Here is a 16,159-nt window from a genome sequence, read left to right on the forward strand (position 1 = left end):
CTCCTACCATAGCCAATTCACCAATATCTATACCAGCGTTTAAAAATGTATCCCCTATGCACAGGATAGGGGATAATTGCCTGGTCGCGGGTACAATCTCCACAATGAGGCTCCGAATCTCCCTGCTGCCTGGAGCGCTGGGTCAGTATGTTCTTCAAGTATCCCCTCTGGTAGTGCCAGAGATACCCAAGTTCTGCACTACTCCGGAGCTACCATAGAGAAGACATGGAGCGCGTGCAAACCTGTTCTGGAGATGGTTTGGGGGTCCCAGCGATGCAGACACTGATCCTCTATCCTGTCGACAGGGGATAGATATGTTTTTAAATGCTCGAATACCCCTTTGAGGACAGGGTGTTAAAGGGGTTATCCAGGAAAAAAACTTTTTTATATATATCAACTGGCTCCAGAAAGTTAAACAGATTTGTAAATTACTTCTATTAAAAAATCTTAATCCTTTCAGTACTTATGAGCTTCTGAAGTTGAGTTGTTCTTTTCTGTCTAAGTGCTCTCTGATGACACCTGTCTCAGGAACCGCCCAGTTTAGAAGAGGTTTGCTATGGGGATTTCCTTCTAAACTGGGCGGTTCCCGAGACACGTGTCATCAGAGAGAACTTAGACAGAAAAGAACAACCTTAACTTCAGAAGCTCATAAGTACTGAAAGGATTAAGATTTTTTTTATAGAAGTAATTTACAAATCTGTTTAACTTTCTGGAGCCAGTTGATACATAGAAAAAAAAGTTTTTTACTGGATAACCCCTTTAATAAGGGGGGGGGGGGGGTCTCAGCAGTCGGACCCCCATGATCAGACATTTATCCCCTATCCTTTAGATAAGGGATCCATTTTTCTAAACAAGACTATACCCCCTTTGAAGTAACATTTTGTCAAAAACTGAAAAATCAGCCATCACTACTTGTACATTAAAATAGCTACGGTTACAGTATAGTTTCTACTTTGCAGAAGGCGGCATCTTCAGTCTTCACAGCGCCATTTTTTTTAACCAAAAGCATTAGATGGATGTCACATGACACTGTCATGTGACAACAAATCCCCACCCACAGTACGATAAAAAAAATATATGACAAATAGAAATAAAGCATCATGGGATATATGGCTAAAAATCAGGGCTGCATGCATTCCCAATCACCACTAGTGTCCCACAGGGGAACATCTATATAAGGTTCCGTGGTGGCTGGAGTTGCCCTTTAATGGTGAACGGACTTAACCACTTACCCCGAGTGTTGGTCGCCATATCCGCTACTTTCTGGAAGGCGTCCAGGAATGCTGCTGCCGCCACTACGGTGGTCCTGTAGAGAAATGATGAGAGATATTAGGTTACGATCAAGCACAAGCACTGTGCCGCCCGGAATCGCCACTTATTTTGCGCACAATTTTACCATGGAAATAAGCGTTGGAAATCAATGTCTCATCGACTAATGGGAATTTGCTCGCGGATTCCACCAAAAGAATGAACATTTTGGAATTTGTAGTTTTGCAACATCTGAAGGTTCGCAGTTTGAAGACCACTTAAACGACCCATAATAAATTGGAACATGTTAAAGGGGTATTCCAGGAAAAAACTTTTCTTTATATATATCAACTGGCTCCGGAAAGTTAAACAGATTTGTAAATTACTTCTCTAAAAAAATCTTAATCCTTCCAATAGTTATTAGCTTCTGAAGTTTTCTGTCTAACTGCTCAATGATGATGTCACGTCCCGGGAGCTGTGAATGATGGGAGAATATCCCCATAGGAGCTGGACAGCTCCTGGGACGTGAGTCATCAGAAAGCAGTTAGACAGAAAACAGCAACTCAACTTCAGAAGCTAATAACTATTGGAAGGATTAAGATTTTTTAATAGAAGTAATTTACAAATCTGTTTAACTTTCCGGAGCCAGTTAATATATAAAAAAAAGTTTTGGCCTGGAATACCCCTTTAAAGGGGTACTCCAGTGGAAAACTTTTTTTTTTATTTATTTATTTATTTTTTTAAATCAACTGGTGCCAGAAAGTTAAACAGATTTGTAAATTACTTCTATTAAAAAAATCATAATCCTTCCAGTACTTATTTGCTGCTGAATATTACAGAGGAAATTCTTTTCTTTTTGGAACACAGAGATTTCTGCTGACATGAGCACAGTGCTCTCTGCTGACATCATGACCACAGTGCTCTCTGCTGACATCTCTGTCCATTTTAAGAACTGTCCAGAGTAGGAGAAAATCCCCATAGCAAACATATGCTGTTCTGGACAGTTCCTAAAATGGACAGAGATGTCAGCAGCAGAGAGCACTGTTCTCGTGATGTCAGCAGAGAGCTCTGTGTTCCAAAAAGAAAATAATTTCCTATGTAGTATTCAGCAGCTAATAAGTACTGGAAAGATTAAGATTTTTTTTAATAGAAGTAATTTACAAATCTGTTTAACTTTCTGGCACCAGATGATTAGGGTAAAAAATTTTTTTTTTCACCGGAGTACCCCTTTAATTCTTTTGTTGGAAACCAGATCTGCACCGGAACTTCCGCTACGAAACGTGCGCTGAGCAGCAGATTTCCGCTGAGATCAATGGGATTCTACAGCAAGCAGATTGCGATCGGGAATATCCATAGTGTGCATGGGCCCTGACTATTCCGGACCCCTGGACCCCAATCAGACTTTGTTTTATGGTTCTATTTTTTATTTATATTTAAAAAATCCCGTCTAATTTATTGTGACTATTTCCGCTGCCATGACTAAAATCGCAGTCAGATTAGTCGAAGCTCCTAAATGGATGATACCAGAGGGGGGCGGTCTCTCTTTTTTGTGGTGTTTCTATATAACAATATGTCTAATTAAATGACAATCGTTTCCACTCGGCTGGAAGCAACAGCGGGAGACAATTCCAATGAATTTACAAGATGGAGTTTTAGCCGACAGGAAAGAAATAGAGGTCACCGCCGATCTATCCATCCGCGTTATACACAATGTACTACACAGGGTTAAGAACGAAAACGTATGGCTGCGGTTCCCTTCCAGTGTGCCTCCAGCTGTTGCAAAACTACATCTCCCAGCATGCCCGGACAGCCTCCGGCTGTCCGGGCATGCTGGGAGATGTAGTTTTGCAACAGCTGGAAGCACTCTGGTTGGGAAACACTGTAGTAAAGGTTGCCTACGGCTGTCTGGGCATGCTGGGAGCTGTAGTTTTGCAACAGCTGGAGGCACCCTGGTTGGGAAACAGTGTAGCAAAGGTTGCCTAAGGCTGTCCGGGTATGCTGGGAGCTGTAGTTTTGCATCAGCTGGAGGCACCCTGGTTTGGAAACACTGTAGTAAAGGTTGCCTAAGGCTGTCCGGGCATGCTGGGAGATGTAGTTTTGCAACAGCTGGATGCACCCTGGTTGGGAAACACTGTAGTAAAGGTTGCCTAAGGCTGTCCGGGCATGCTGGGAGCTGTAGTTTTGCAACAGCTGGAAGCACTCTGGTTGGGAAACACTGTAGTAAAGGTTGCCTACGGCTGTCCGGGCATGCTGGGAGCTGTAGTTTTGCAACAGCTGGAGGCACCCTGGTTGGGAAACACTGTTGTAAAGGTTGCCTAAGGCTGTCAGGGCATGCTGGGAGCTGTAGTTTTGCAACAGCTGGAGGCACCCTGGTTTGGAAACACTGTAGTAAAGGTTGCCTAAGGCTGTCCGGGCATGCTGGGAGCTGTAGTTTTGCAACAGCTGGAGGCACCCTGGTTTGGAAACACTGTAGTAAAGGTTGCCTACGGCTGTCTGGGCATGCTGGGAGCCTTAGTTTTGCAACAGCTGGAGGCACCCTGGTTGGGAAACACTGTTGTAAAGGTTACCTAAGGCTGTCCGGGCATGCTGGGAGCTGTAGTTTTGCATCAGCTGGAGGCACCCTGGTTGGGAAACACTGTAGTAAAGGTTGCCTAAGGCTGTCCAGGCATGCTGGGAGCTGTAGTTTTGCAACAGCTGGAGGCACCCTGGTTGGGAAACACTGTAGTAAAGGTTGCCTAAGGCTGTCCGGGCATGCTGGGAGCTGTAGTTTTGCAACAGCTGGAGGCACCACGGTAGAGAAACACTGTACTATGGCTTAGCCAGAGCCAAAAATATGTATTATGAGTGAAATGTACATATAATCTACACAGATGTAGCAGAGCTGAATGTGTTGTTTAACTCTTTGTCCCCAGTCACCCCTCCCAATCATTGGCCCTTCCACCATAGATAGATATTTTATTATTTTCTTTCCTAGCCAATGGACGTTAGAAGACACTGTATTGCCAGGCGACATGGAGGTATCCGGCTCTGGTGTTACTATGGAGACAGATCTGACTATCCTTTGTAGAGGCGCTGGAGTTGCTGTGCAGAGAGAGAATTGCGCATAAAGGACGTCAGCTCCCCCCCCCCCCCCCCCCGACCCCCCTCCCTTACAGCGACCCAGATTCAGAAAGCAAAGACTAGCAGTTTCATTGACAAATTGTCACGTCTCGTAGAGCTCAACCTAATGCCGGTCATCTACTGTCCGTCAGAGACCCGGGCGAGGACACGCGCAAGGTAGAAACGGGGGATTCAATAGGGAAATAATAAACAGTGACGGATCGGGTGAAATGTATACGTTATTTACATGATGCAATATACCAAAACCCAGGGCACTAGGCCCGGGGCACAAGATCCCATTAACCCCTTAAGGACTCAGGGTTTTTCCGTTTTTGCACTTTCGTTTTTTCCTCCTTACCTTTTAAAAATCATAACCCTTAAAATTTTCCACCTAAAAATCCATATTATGGCTTATTTTTTGCGTCGCCAATTCTACTTTGCAGTGACATTAGTCATTTTACCCAAAAATGCACGGCGAAACGGAAAAAAAAAATCATTGTGCGACAAAATCGAAAAAAACCCCCGCCATTTTGTAACTTTTGGGGGCTTCCGCTTCTACGCAGTGCATATTTCGGTAAAAATGACACCTTATTATTTTGTAGGTCCATACGGTTAAAATGATACCCTACTTATATAGGTTTGATTTTGTCGCACTTCTGGAAAAAATCATAACTACATGCAGGAAAATTTATACGTTTAAAAATGTCATCTTCTGACCCCTATAACTTTTTTTATTTTTCCACGTTCGGGGCGGTATGAGGACTCATTTTTTGCGCCGTGATCTGAAGTTTTTATCGGTATGATTTTTGTTTTGATCGGACTTTTTGATCACTTTTTATTCATTTTTTAATGTTATAAAAAGTGACCAAAATACGCTTTTTTGGACTGTGGAATTTTTTTGCGCGTACGCCATTGACCGTACGGCTTAATTAATTATATATTTTTATAGTGCGGACATTTACGCACGCGGCGATACCACATATGTTTATTTATTTACTTTATTACACTTTAATTTTTTTTATGGGAAAAGGGGGGTGATTCAAACTTTTATTAGGGAAGGGGTTAAATGACCTTTATTAACACTTTTTTTTTAACTTTTTTTTTGCAGTGTTATAGGTCCCATAGGGACCTATAACACTGCACACACTGATCATTGTTATCCCATAGGGACCTATAACACTGCACACACTGATCTCTCATCCTGATCACAGGCGTGTATTAACACGCCTGTGATCAGTGTTATCGGCGCTTGACTGCTCCTGCCTGGATCTCGGGCACGGAGCAGTCATTCGTCGATCGGACACCGAGGAGGCAGGTAAGAGCCCTCCCGGTGTCCAATCAGCTGTTCGGGACGCCGCGATTTCACCGCGGCGGTCCCGAACAGCCCGACTGAGCAGCCGAGATACTTTCAGTTTCACTTTAGAAGCGGCGGTCAGCTTTGACCGCCGCTTCTAAAGGGTTAATACCGCACATCGCCGCGATCGGCGATGTGTGGTATTAGCCGCAGGTCCCGGCCGTTGATTAGCGCCGGGACCGACGCGATATGATGCGGGATCGCGGCGCGATATCAATCGCGGGAGCCGGCGCAGGACGTAAATATACGTCCTGCGTCGTTAAGAGGTTAAACACCCCTAAAAATTTACTTTTATTAGTTTACAGTATATACAGTAGACTAATAAAAGTTAATTTTTAGGGGAGTTTATCTAAGGGGAGCCAGCCGCACCAGGGAGCCAGCCGCACGTCATCACTGCCGATGGTAAGTGACCTCCGGCGCCAGTCACCGTCGGTTCCCCCATTCTGCCCCGACTAGTGTGGGTGGGCAGAACGGGGGAACCGGACTTTACCCCCCCGCCCCCGATCTGCTATTGGTCCATTTGACCGCCCAATAGCAGGGATAGGAGGGGTGGCACCCCTGACACCTAACTCCTATCCCTTCAGGGGGAACGGGGGTGTCTTGGCCCCCCGACCCCCATATTTTCCAGGTCACCAGAGACCCGTATGAGCCGGAATCGCCGCAGATCGCTGGCCTGAAGCCGACATGGGGAGTCTCTGGACCCCCCTGGGTGATGTGCCGGGATTCCTGCTGAATGATTTCAGTAGGCATCCCGGTCCAGTCCCCGACCAGCTAGTGGCGGGGACCGAAAATCCCACGGGCATACCCAAACGCCCTCAGTCCTTAAGGACTTTAAAACCGGGCCTATGTATACATCCTCATCCTTAAGGGGTTAAAAAATGTATATATTTTTGGGTGAAAAAAGATCTGTCCCTGCAGCTATTGCCTGTGTGTCTCTATGAGGAGTCCAAAGACAGGAAGTAAGGGCAGGAGAAGCAGGGCTCTGTGCTGGCTCCTGGCTTGTCAATCACTGTGCTGCGTGAGCCTGGGGCGTGTCATAGAGCCTCAGTGCACAGAGCCCCGCTTGTCCTCAGTGTACAGAGCCCCGCTTGTCCTCAGTGTACAGAGCCCCGCTTGTCCTCAGTGTACAGAGCCCCGCTTGTCCTCAGTGTACAGAGCCCCGCTTGTCCTCAGTGTACAGAGCCCCACTTGTCCTCAGTGTACAGAGCCCCGCTTGTCCTCAGTGTACAGAGCCCCGCTTGTCCTCAGTGTACAGGGACCCGCTTGTCCTCAGAGTACAGGGACCTGCTTGTCCTCAGTGTACAGAGCCCTGCTTGTCCTCAGTGTACAGAGCCCTGCTTGTCCTCAGTGTACAGAGCCCTGCTTGTCCTCAGTGTACAGAGCCCTGCTTGTCCTCAGTGTACAGAGCCCTGCTTGTCCTCAGTGTACAGATCCCTGCTTGTCCTCAGTGTACAGAGCCCTGCTTCTCCTCAGTGTACAGAGCCCTGCTTCTCCTCAGTGTACAGAGCCCTGCTTGTCCTCAGTGTACAGAGCCCTGCTTCTCCTCAGTGTACAGATCCCTGCTTGTCCACCCTCACTTCCTGTATTTGGACTCTTCATAGAGACACACAGACAATAGCTGTAGGGACAACATATACATATTTTTTAACCAATGTATATTACAAATATACATATAATGGTATTATCTACCTTATAAAAAAAGTTTACACAGGTACACATTAACTTTCAATAGGGAGGTTAAAAAACTTGGTGCTTTTTTCAATGCACTAAAGTTTTTCAAACATGGAAAAACACTTAGAAAAATTAAACAGAAATTACTATGAAAATGGGGAAAGAAAAAAAAGAAGAAGAACTTTTGACCGCCTTTTTCAAGACTACTCACCTGAGCTGTGACTGTAGTTTTCCAGCTTTGTTAATAAAATCTTCCCAAACTGGGTAGCTTCCCTAAAGAAAAAGTAAAAAAATATATATATATTACTCATCATACAATGTATTTCGAGATCCCTACTATACTGTTCATCATGGAAGACAAAGAACTATAGCTGTAATGATTTATTATATAAGAAGCTTCATATATTTCACTTGACTTTTGTAGCGCCTTTTAGTCATTTTATGTTGTTTACGCCATTGTCTACAGTCAGTGGTGAATTCTGAGCGCCATCTTAGAGATGAACGGCAAAGATAACATCACATGACGCAAAACTGGCGAAATGTTAGTAAAGCAAAGATTTGACGCAGCACAACTTTAGAAACCTGGATGGAGAAGAAAGTACCGCATCACACAAACTTCACCTTTACTTATTTCCTATCGGAGATATATATATATATATATATATATATATATATATATATATATATATATATATATAAAGAGCACCATCATTGTTTATTGGCCATGTCTGGTATTGCAGCTCAGCCTTTGTAAAGGGAATTGGGCTGAGCTGCAATACTACATACAACCTGTGAACAGGTGTGGCGCTGTTACATTACGTTCCCTTTCATCGCACATTGTGAAACCTTTGCGTGCTCCACACTTACGGATACAGTACGGTTTCTAGCAGCTTGCAACATCATCTCTCTTGCACTTTTTTTCCCCCCACAATTTGGCTTTAAAGGGGTTCTCCAGTGGGAAACTTTTATTTTATTTTATTTATTTTTTAAATCAACTGGTGCCAGAAAGTTAAACAGATTTGTAAATTGCTTCTATTAAAAAATCTTAATCCTTCCAGCACTTATTAGCTGCTGAATACTACAGAGGAAATGGTTTTCTTTTTGGAACACAGTGCTCTCTGCTGACATCACGAGCACAGTGCTCTCTGCTGACATCTCTGTCCATTTTAAGAACTGTCCAGAGCAGGGGAAAATCCCCATAGCAAATATATGCTGCTCTGGACAGTTCCTAAAATGGACAGAGATGTCGGCAGAGAGCACTGTGCTCGTGATGACAGCAGAGAGCACTGTGTTCCAAAAAGAAAAGAATTTCCTCTGTAGTATTCAGCAGCTAATAAGTACTGGAAGGATTAAGATTTTTTAATATCAACTGGCAAGAGTTGATTTGAAAAAAATAAGTTTTCCACCAAAGTACCCCTTTAAAACTGGTCAGACACATGCGATGGCTGCAGCCTCAGCCGACAGCCCTTTCCTCTGATATCCCCATACACGCCTATGCTCAGCCAAGGGTGGATGCACCTCGAGGAGAGAAAGCCAATGCCTCTGGTGGAAGATTATTATTCTAGGAACAAAACGATCAGGCAGATGAAATCTAATATGACTGATCCTTCCCTCCTCTGAAATAGTCTTCAGGGGTGAGTCAGGAGGCCACCATAGACAGTAGATAGTAGGCCGGTCCCTGCCGGGACCGGCCTACTATCTACTGTCTATGGTGGCCTACTGACTCACCCCTGAGGCCTATTTCAGGGGAGACACTTACGGTATCTAACAAATATGGCCGGTTTTAGATGCATATAACCGAAACAAAATGAGCCCATGGACACAGGTGCTTTTAAAGGGGTCATCTCATTAAGACACCCATTGTCCATACACCATATTAAAGGAGTAGTCCAGTGCTGAAAAACTTAGGATAGGGGATAAAATTCAGATCGCGGGGGGTCCGACTGGTGGGGCCCCCCCACGATCTCCTGTATGGGGCCCCGGCAGACCGGAGGAAGGGGGTGTGTTGACCACTACACGAAGCGGCGGCTGACACGCCCCCCTCAATACAACTCTATGGCAGAGCCGGAGCGATGCCTTCGGCAATTTCCGGCTCTGCCATAGCGCTGTATTGAGGGGGCGTGTCAGCCGCCGCTTCGTGCAGTGGTCGACACCCGCTATCTGGCCAGCGAGCCGGGGCCCCGTACAGGAGATCGCGGAGGGCCCAGCGGTTGGACCTCCTTCCCGCGATCTGAAACTTATCCCCTATCCTTAGGATAGGGGATACATTTTTCAGCACTGGACTACTCCTTTAAGGCATATGGAAATAAAAGAGGGTGATCCACTTATGGATCCGCTACTATGCAGGGAACTGCTAAGTAAGGATGGCTCCCACTTTGCAGCACCTAGGACAGACCCAGCTTTTGCAGCCCAATTGTAATGTCTAAGGAAATCCCAGCCAGCAATAATAGCTAATCTAAGAGTTTAACGCTAGGGAGACACCTCCTTTAAAGGGGTTATCCAGGAAAAAACTTTTTTATATATCTGCGGTCAGACTGAAAAGACATTCAAAAAGAAAAGAACTTCCTGTAGAGCATAGAGCAGCTGATAAGTACTTGAAGGATTAAGATTTTTAAATAGAGGTAATTTACAAATCTGTTTAACTTTCTGGAGCCAGTTGAGATATCCAGGAAAAACTTTTTTATATATATATATATATATATATATATATATATATAAAAAGTTTTTTCCTGGATATCTCAACTGGCTCCAGAAAGTTAAACAGATTTGTAAATTACCTCTATTTAAAAATCTTAATCCTTCAAGTACTTATCAGCTGCTCTATGCTCTACAGGAAGTTCTTTTCTTTTTGAATGTCTTTTCAGTCTGACAGCAGTGCTCTCTGCTGACACCTCCCTCCATTTCAGGAACTGTCCAAAGCAGGATAGGTTTGCTATAGGGATTTGTTCCTGCTCTGGACAGTTCCTGACATGGACAGAGGTGTCAGCAGAGAGCACTGTGGTCAGACAGAAAGGAAATTCAAAGAGAAAAGAACTTCCTGTGGAGCATACAGCAGCTGATAAGTACTGGAAGGATTATGATTTTTAAATAGAAGTCATTTACAAATCTGTATAACTTTCTGGCATCAGTTAATTTAAACAAAAACGTTTTCCAGTGGAGTACCCCTTTAAACGGGTACTCCGGCCCTGAGACATCTTATTCCCTATCCAAAGGAGATAGGGGATAATTGCCCCTGGGGACCCCCACAATCTTGTATTCGCCACGCACCTGTTTGAGCTGCACGCCGGGGTACCAGCTCACAAACAGCCGGGTGGCGACCACGGGGTCGGAGTATCGTGACGTCACGACTCCGTCCCCGTGTGACGTCACCCCCCCCGCTATGCAAGTCTATGGGAGGGGGCGTAGACTTGCATAGCGGGGGCAGGAGGTGACGTCAAACGGGGACATCACGATACTCCGGCCCCATGGTCGCCACCCGGCTCTTTGTGAGCTGGCACCGCGGCATGCAGCTCAAACAGGTGGGTGGCGAATACAAGATTGCGGGGGTCCCCAGCGGCAGGACCCCCGCGGTGAGACATCTTATCCCCTATCCTTTGGATAGGGGATAAGATGTCTGAGGGACGGAGTACCCCTTTAAGAACAAACAAAACATAAACATACATAGAACCATCCACCATAAAAGTAGGATTAGGCCATTGGGCCCTTGATTGGAATCCTATTCTAAATCCTTTATTCCTACTTATTTTAGTGAACAAGAGAATCCCTGTTTGGGGATGCCCGGCAGCTATGAAATCCAATCTGGCATCATGCTGCACCCATGTCTGGCGGACTATCCAAATATATTGCTGCATCTTCAGTTTCCGAGACTTCTCCATAAACACGGTCGTGAGTAGACGTTTCATATAAGCAACTTTAGGTTTATTGTTTCCCCTAAAATGGAGTCCTTGGCAGAAAGAACCCAAAAAGAGAGGAAGACCTGGGGAGCGGTGAGTGATGGGTAGAATCATCGGCCTCCATTACCGTTCCCACTCCACGGCCTATTAAAAGAAATCTAATCCTCCTCATCATCGGAGTAATTCACGTCGCCTCTTTGTGAATCCTGAGCTTCTTTCATTACTGAGGGAAAAAAATTACCAGGATTAATTGAAAGGTCGTAGTGAGCCTCTCTACACGATAACAGATCGTTCTGTGAACCGCGGACAATGGCCGCCTTCTGTCTGACACCAACCGCTCGTCCCTGACGGACAGATCACTCACGGATTATACATTTCACCCTGACATTTTCACAAAGATAAACTGAACTCTCTCTCTCTAAAACAAAAAAAGTACCTTCTTAGCCACAAAAAATTAATTTTTGCTGAAGGTGACGAATTTATGTTCCCAGAGCTTTTACTTGACTTTGAGAGACAATAAAAGAGCAATTCGACCTAAAATGTAGTCATAAAATAAAATTTCCAGAACCTGACACAAATAGTCTAAATGTTCTTCTTTCTAGGACTCCGTAGCTGCAGGTCCAGATGGGTTTAAGACATCTCTCGGCTTTCTGATGCATCCACACAAGGTTATTGAGGGTCAAGCTCTAACATAGTCATGCCACCTAAATTGGGTCAGTTTGTGGGAATCACCAGTAAAGCTCAACAGGATTTTATTAGGGATCGACCGATTATCGGTTTGGCCGATATTCACGATTTTGGACGTTATCGGTATCGGCAATGACCTTGCCGATAATCCGATAATGCCCCGCCCCCCCACCACCACCCCAGCCAGAGACCACCGCTGCCCCATTGCCTCCCCCATCCCCGGTTTTATAATTACCTGTTCCCGGGGTCCGCGCTACTTCTGGCTCCTGCGGCGTCCTCAACGCGACGTCACCGTCAGTGCGCACACTGACAGCTCAGGACGCCGCTGGAGCCAGAAGTAGCGCGGACACCGGCCCCGGGAACAGGTAATTATAAAACCGGGGATGGAGGAGGCAATAGGGTTGCGGCGGCGGTTTGACTAAGGACCGGCAGGGGGAGAGAAGCGGGCGGTGGAGGTCTCTAGCCAGAGGATGGGGGGGGGGGGGGGGGGTTTGGACTCAGGAGGACTTTTCAGTAAAATTCCTTATTTAACCATATCTTGGCCTACAAGGGTCTTCTTCCAAAAGTATTGTAAGATCAATAGACATTCAGTCAGGTTGGGATTGAGTAGTTCTTAAAGGCGTACTCCGGTGGAAAATATATATATATATTTTTTTTAATTAACTGGTGCCAGAAAGTTAAACAGATTTGTAAATTACTTCTATTAACAAATCTTTACCCTTCCAGTACGTTTTAGCAGCTGTATGCTACAGAGGAAATTCTTTTCTGTTTGAATATCTTTTTTGTCTTGTCCACAGTGCTCTCTGCTGACACCTGATGCCCGTATCAGGAACTGTCCAGAGCAGGAGAAAATCCCCATAGCAAACCTATGCTGCTCTGGACAGTTCCTGACACGGACAGAGGTGTCAGCAGAGAGCACTGTGGACAAGACAAAAAAGAAATTCAAAAAGAAAAGAATTTCCTCTGCAGCATACAGCTGCTAAAAAGTACTGGAAGGGTAAAGATTTTTTTAATAGAAGTCATTTACAAATCTGTTTAACTTTCTGGCACCAGTTCATTTAAAAAATGTTTTTCCACTGGAGTACCCCTTTAAGCAGGTACATGGAGACTGTGGCACAAATATGTCCAAACTAGTATGGTCTACCTAGTAATCAAGTGTGTGGTTATAGTTGGTTTACTTCAGTTTCTAAGAAAATAAAACAATTTGTAAAACCTGTAAATGAAGACAATTCTGGTTTACAATGCGGCACCCGGTGGAAGCCAACCAACCGTTAAGGGTCATTAACAGTGTTAAATATAGCAAAGAAACACGCTGACATTTCACGCTAGGAAAGGAAAACACACCCTGGCCGACAGCAACAAACTCAGCGTGTCCTAGGTGTGAAGGATTCACAATGAAGCCCAGTACGCCATGAATCACAGTTATAGCTTAGAAAAAAAGTTTCAAAAAGATATTTTTAGTTAATCTCTAGCTGGATGTGACACATGAGATGCCGTTAAAGGGTTACTCCGCCCCTATCCAAAGGGGATAAGATCGCGTGGGGTCCTGCCGATGGGGACACCCACAATCTTGGCTGCGGCACCCCAGACATCCGATGCACGGAGCAAACTTCGCTCCATCCTGGATGACTGGCGGAGGCTCGTGACGTCATGACCACACCCCTCTCGTGGCGTCACGGCCACGCCCCCTCAATGCAAGTCTACGGGAGGGGGCGTGACGGATGTCACGCCCCCTCCCGTAGACTTGCATTGAGGGGGCTTGGCCGTGACGTCACGAGCCTCCGGCGCTGCACCCGACACTCTAAACGAACGCTGGCATTTCCAGCGGCGGGAGGGACCCCCGCGATCAGACATCTTATCCCCTATTCTTTGGACGTCAATAGTGAACATTTTTTAACAAAAAAGTTAAAAACACCAACAGAGGGCAAAAATTATATAGGATCTGTCCAGTGCTTAGAGAATCAAATGGTGAGTACCCTACAAGATCCATGCACAGGTCATAAGAAAAGCTAGGGGGGTCCAAATCTTTAGACCCCCATCCTTTAAAGGGGTATTCCAGGAAAAAACTTTTTTATATACATCAACTGGCTCCAGAAAGTTAAAACAGATTTGTAAATTACTTCTATTAAAAAATCTTAATTCTTTCAGTACTTATGAGTTTCTGAAGTGAAGGTTGTTCTTTTCTGTCTAATTGCTCTCTGATGACACCTGTCTCGGGAAACGCCCAGTTTAGAAGAGGTTTGCTATGGGGATTTGCTTCTAAACTGGGCGTTTCCCGAGACAGGTGTCATCAGAGAGGACTTAGATAGAAAAGAACAACCTGAACTTCAGAAGCTCATAAGTTCTTAAAGGATTAAGATTTTTTAATATAAGTAATTTACAAATCTGTTTAACTTTCTGGAGCCAGTTGATTATATATATATATATATATATATAAAGTTTTTTCCTGGATAACCCCTTTAACAACACCAAGAGTTGGGGCTAAATGTAGCTAGAAGAAGAAAACTTCCCTATTGTGAGATACAATACTGTCAGGGTCACGCAATACAACCTTAAAGGGGTATTCCAGGATTTATTTATTTTTTATTTGACTGAACTACTGGGGCTGTAAAGTTAATGTAGTTCATTATACAGGGTCTGGACCTGTGTTTCATGGTGGTTTTGCAATTCTTATCTGATCTTTTTCCCGATGATCATATTTAGCGCCATACTAAATGAGTGTTATTTCAACTTTTCCCAGGCTGTGGTGCGGCCCAAGACAATACATCACTAGTCAGGTATTGAAAAGGAGCCTGTCAGTGCCTCAATGGATGACCGCTGGGTGGGAGAGAGATCATTCTCCAGAGAGCTGCAGGGAATTTTAGTTTCAAGAACAGCACGCATGGAAGAGAGCTCAGGTGTGCTGCTATGGGTGGGGTGACTGATATGTGGGAGGGAGAAAAGTGACCTCACACTTACAAACAAGGGATCCTGGGACTCGTTGTTGAAGGGAGGGAACTCCAAGAGAAAATAGCTATTTCCCAAAAAGAAAGCAGCAGCGTTATGGTGGACTCACAACACAGTCATTTAGCACCAAGACAAGTTCGGACCCTTCCTAAGCTTGTCCATTACTAAAGTAACCTCATGTTGGATAACCCTATAAGTTATCAGGACACCTGAACTACAATTCTACCAGAAATGGTGATAATGCATGCTGTGGACTCACGTGCCACCAAAATTGTTGTAGCCATTAGATTCCTAGAGCCCAAAAAGTTAAAGGCCTACAACAACATTTTTGGACATTTGGGTTCCTGGCTCCTGGAACATGTACGACAACAGGGCAAACCAATGCTCCCTTACTATTGTGACTTCTGCAGAAATTTCCATAATGTATGTATTCAGAACATCCACATAACATGCAGATCCAGAGAGTAATTACGACTGCCTGTCCTTAAACATTTGCTCAATGTGCACCATGCCCTGCTGAACACAATCCTCCGCACAGTTGAGTTAGCATAGTAAACACGGCAGTCATGGGACAGTGAGGCTCGGAGAGAGACGGGCGCATAGGACTCAAATTAAACCCCTTTCACGCTACTACATTTTCCAATATTATAGTAATTCGCAATATAATGAAAAATGCAGAACACGAGCAGAACAATTGGTGCAAATAGATCAGGGGTACAGCTTAATGTTCCACAGAACGATGCCGCCTCGGAAGAGAGAGACATTAAGGGCGAATGGCGAAGCTTGACAAATATTTAACTTGACTTGAGAACACGAACAGACCCCCTCCTTACTAGACAGAGTCAGCACCGAGAGATTGTAGGTCACAATTTTCTTCTTCATGCAGAAAGCTTCAACAATTGTATTAAAAGGATAGCATGGAAAAAGGAGTACTTAATAAAATATTCTAGACATTAGTGATGAAGATGTCAATGACACAGCAAATCATTCTTACGTTATATAACTAATACAGAAAATAATGTACCTCTATAATAAGGCTCTGTATATACAAGAATATAACTACTATAATACTGCCTCCTATATACAAGAATATAACTACTATAATACTGCCTCCTATATACAAGAATATAACTACTATAATACTGCACCTATATACAAGAATATAACTACTATAATACTGCTCCTATGTACAAGAATATATCTACTATAATACTGCTCCTATATACAAGAATATACCTACTATAATACTGCCTCCTATATA

General features: G+C 44.5%; 1 protein-coding gene across 6 annotated transcripts in view; it reads right to left on the reverse strand.

The window, feature by feature from the left end:
• MTSS1 (MTSS I-BAR domain containing 1) overlaps positions 1-16,159 on the reverse strand; it is a 195,488-nt gene that overhangs the window by 147,076 nt on the left and 32,253 nt on the right. For all 6 annotated transcript variants that reach the window (XM_056522727.1, XM_056522726.1, XM_056522725.1 and 3 more), the window contains exons 2-3: positions 7,584-7,645; positions 1,233-1,306 (exon numbers count right to left, since the gene is read on the reverse strand). In XM_056522727.1, coding sequence (XP_056378702.1) covers positions 1,233-1,306; positions 7,584-7,645 — 136 coding nt within the window. The remainder of the gene's footprint in view (positions 1-1,232; positions 1,307-7,583; positions 7,646-16,159) is intronic.

Source organism: Hyla sarda, chromosome 5, assembly GCF_029499605.1.
Source record: "Hyla sarda isolate aHylSar1 chromosome 5, aHylSar1.hap1, whole genome shotgun sequence".
Taxonomy (NCBI): Eukaryota; Metazoa; Chordata; class Amphibia; order Anura; family Hylidae; genus Hyla; species Hyla sarda.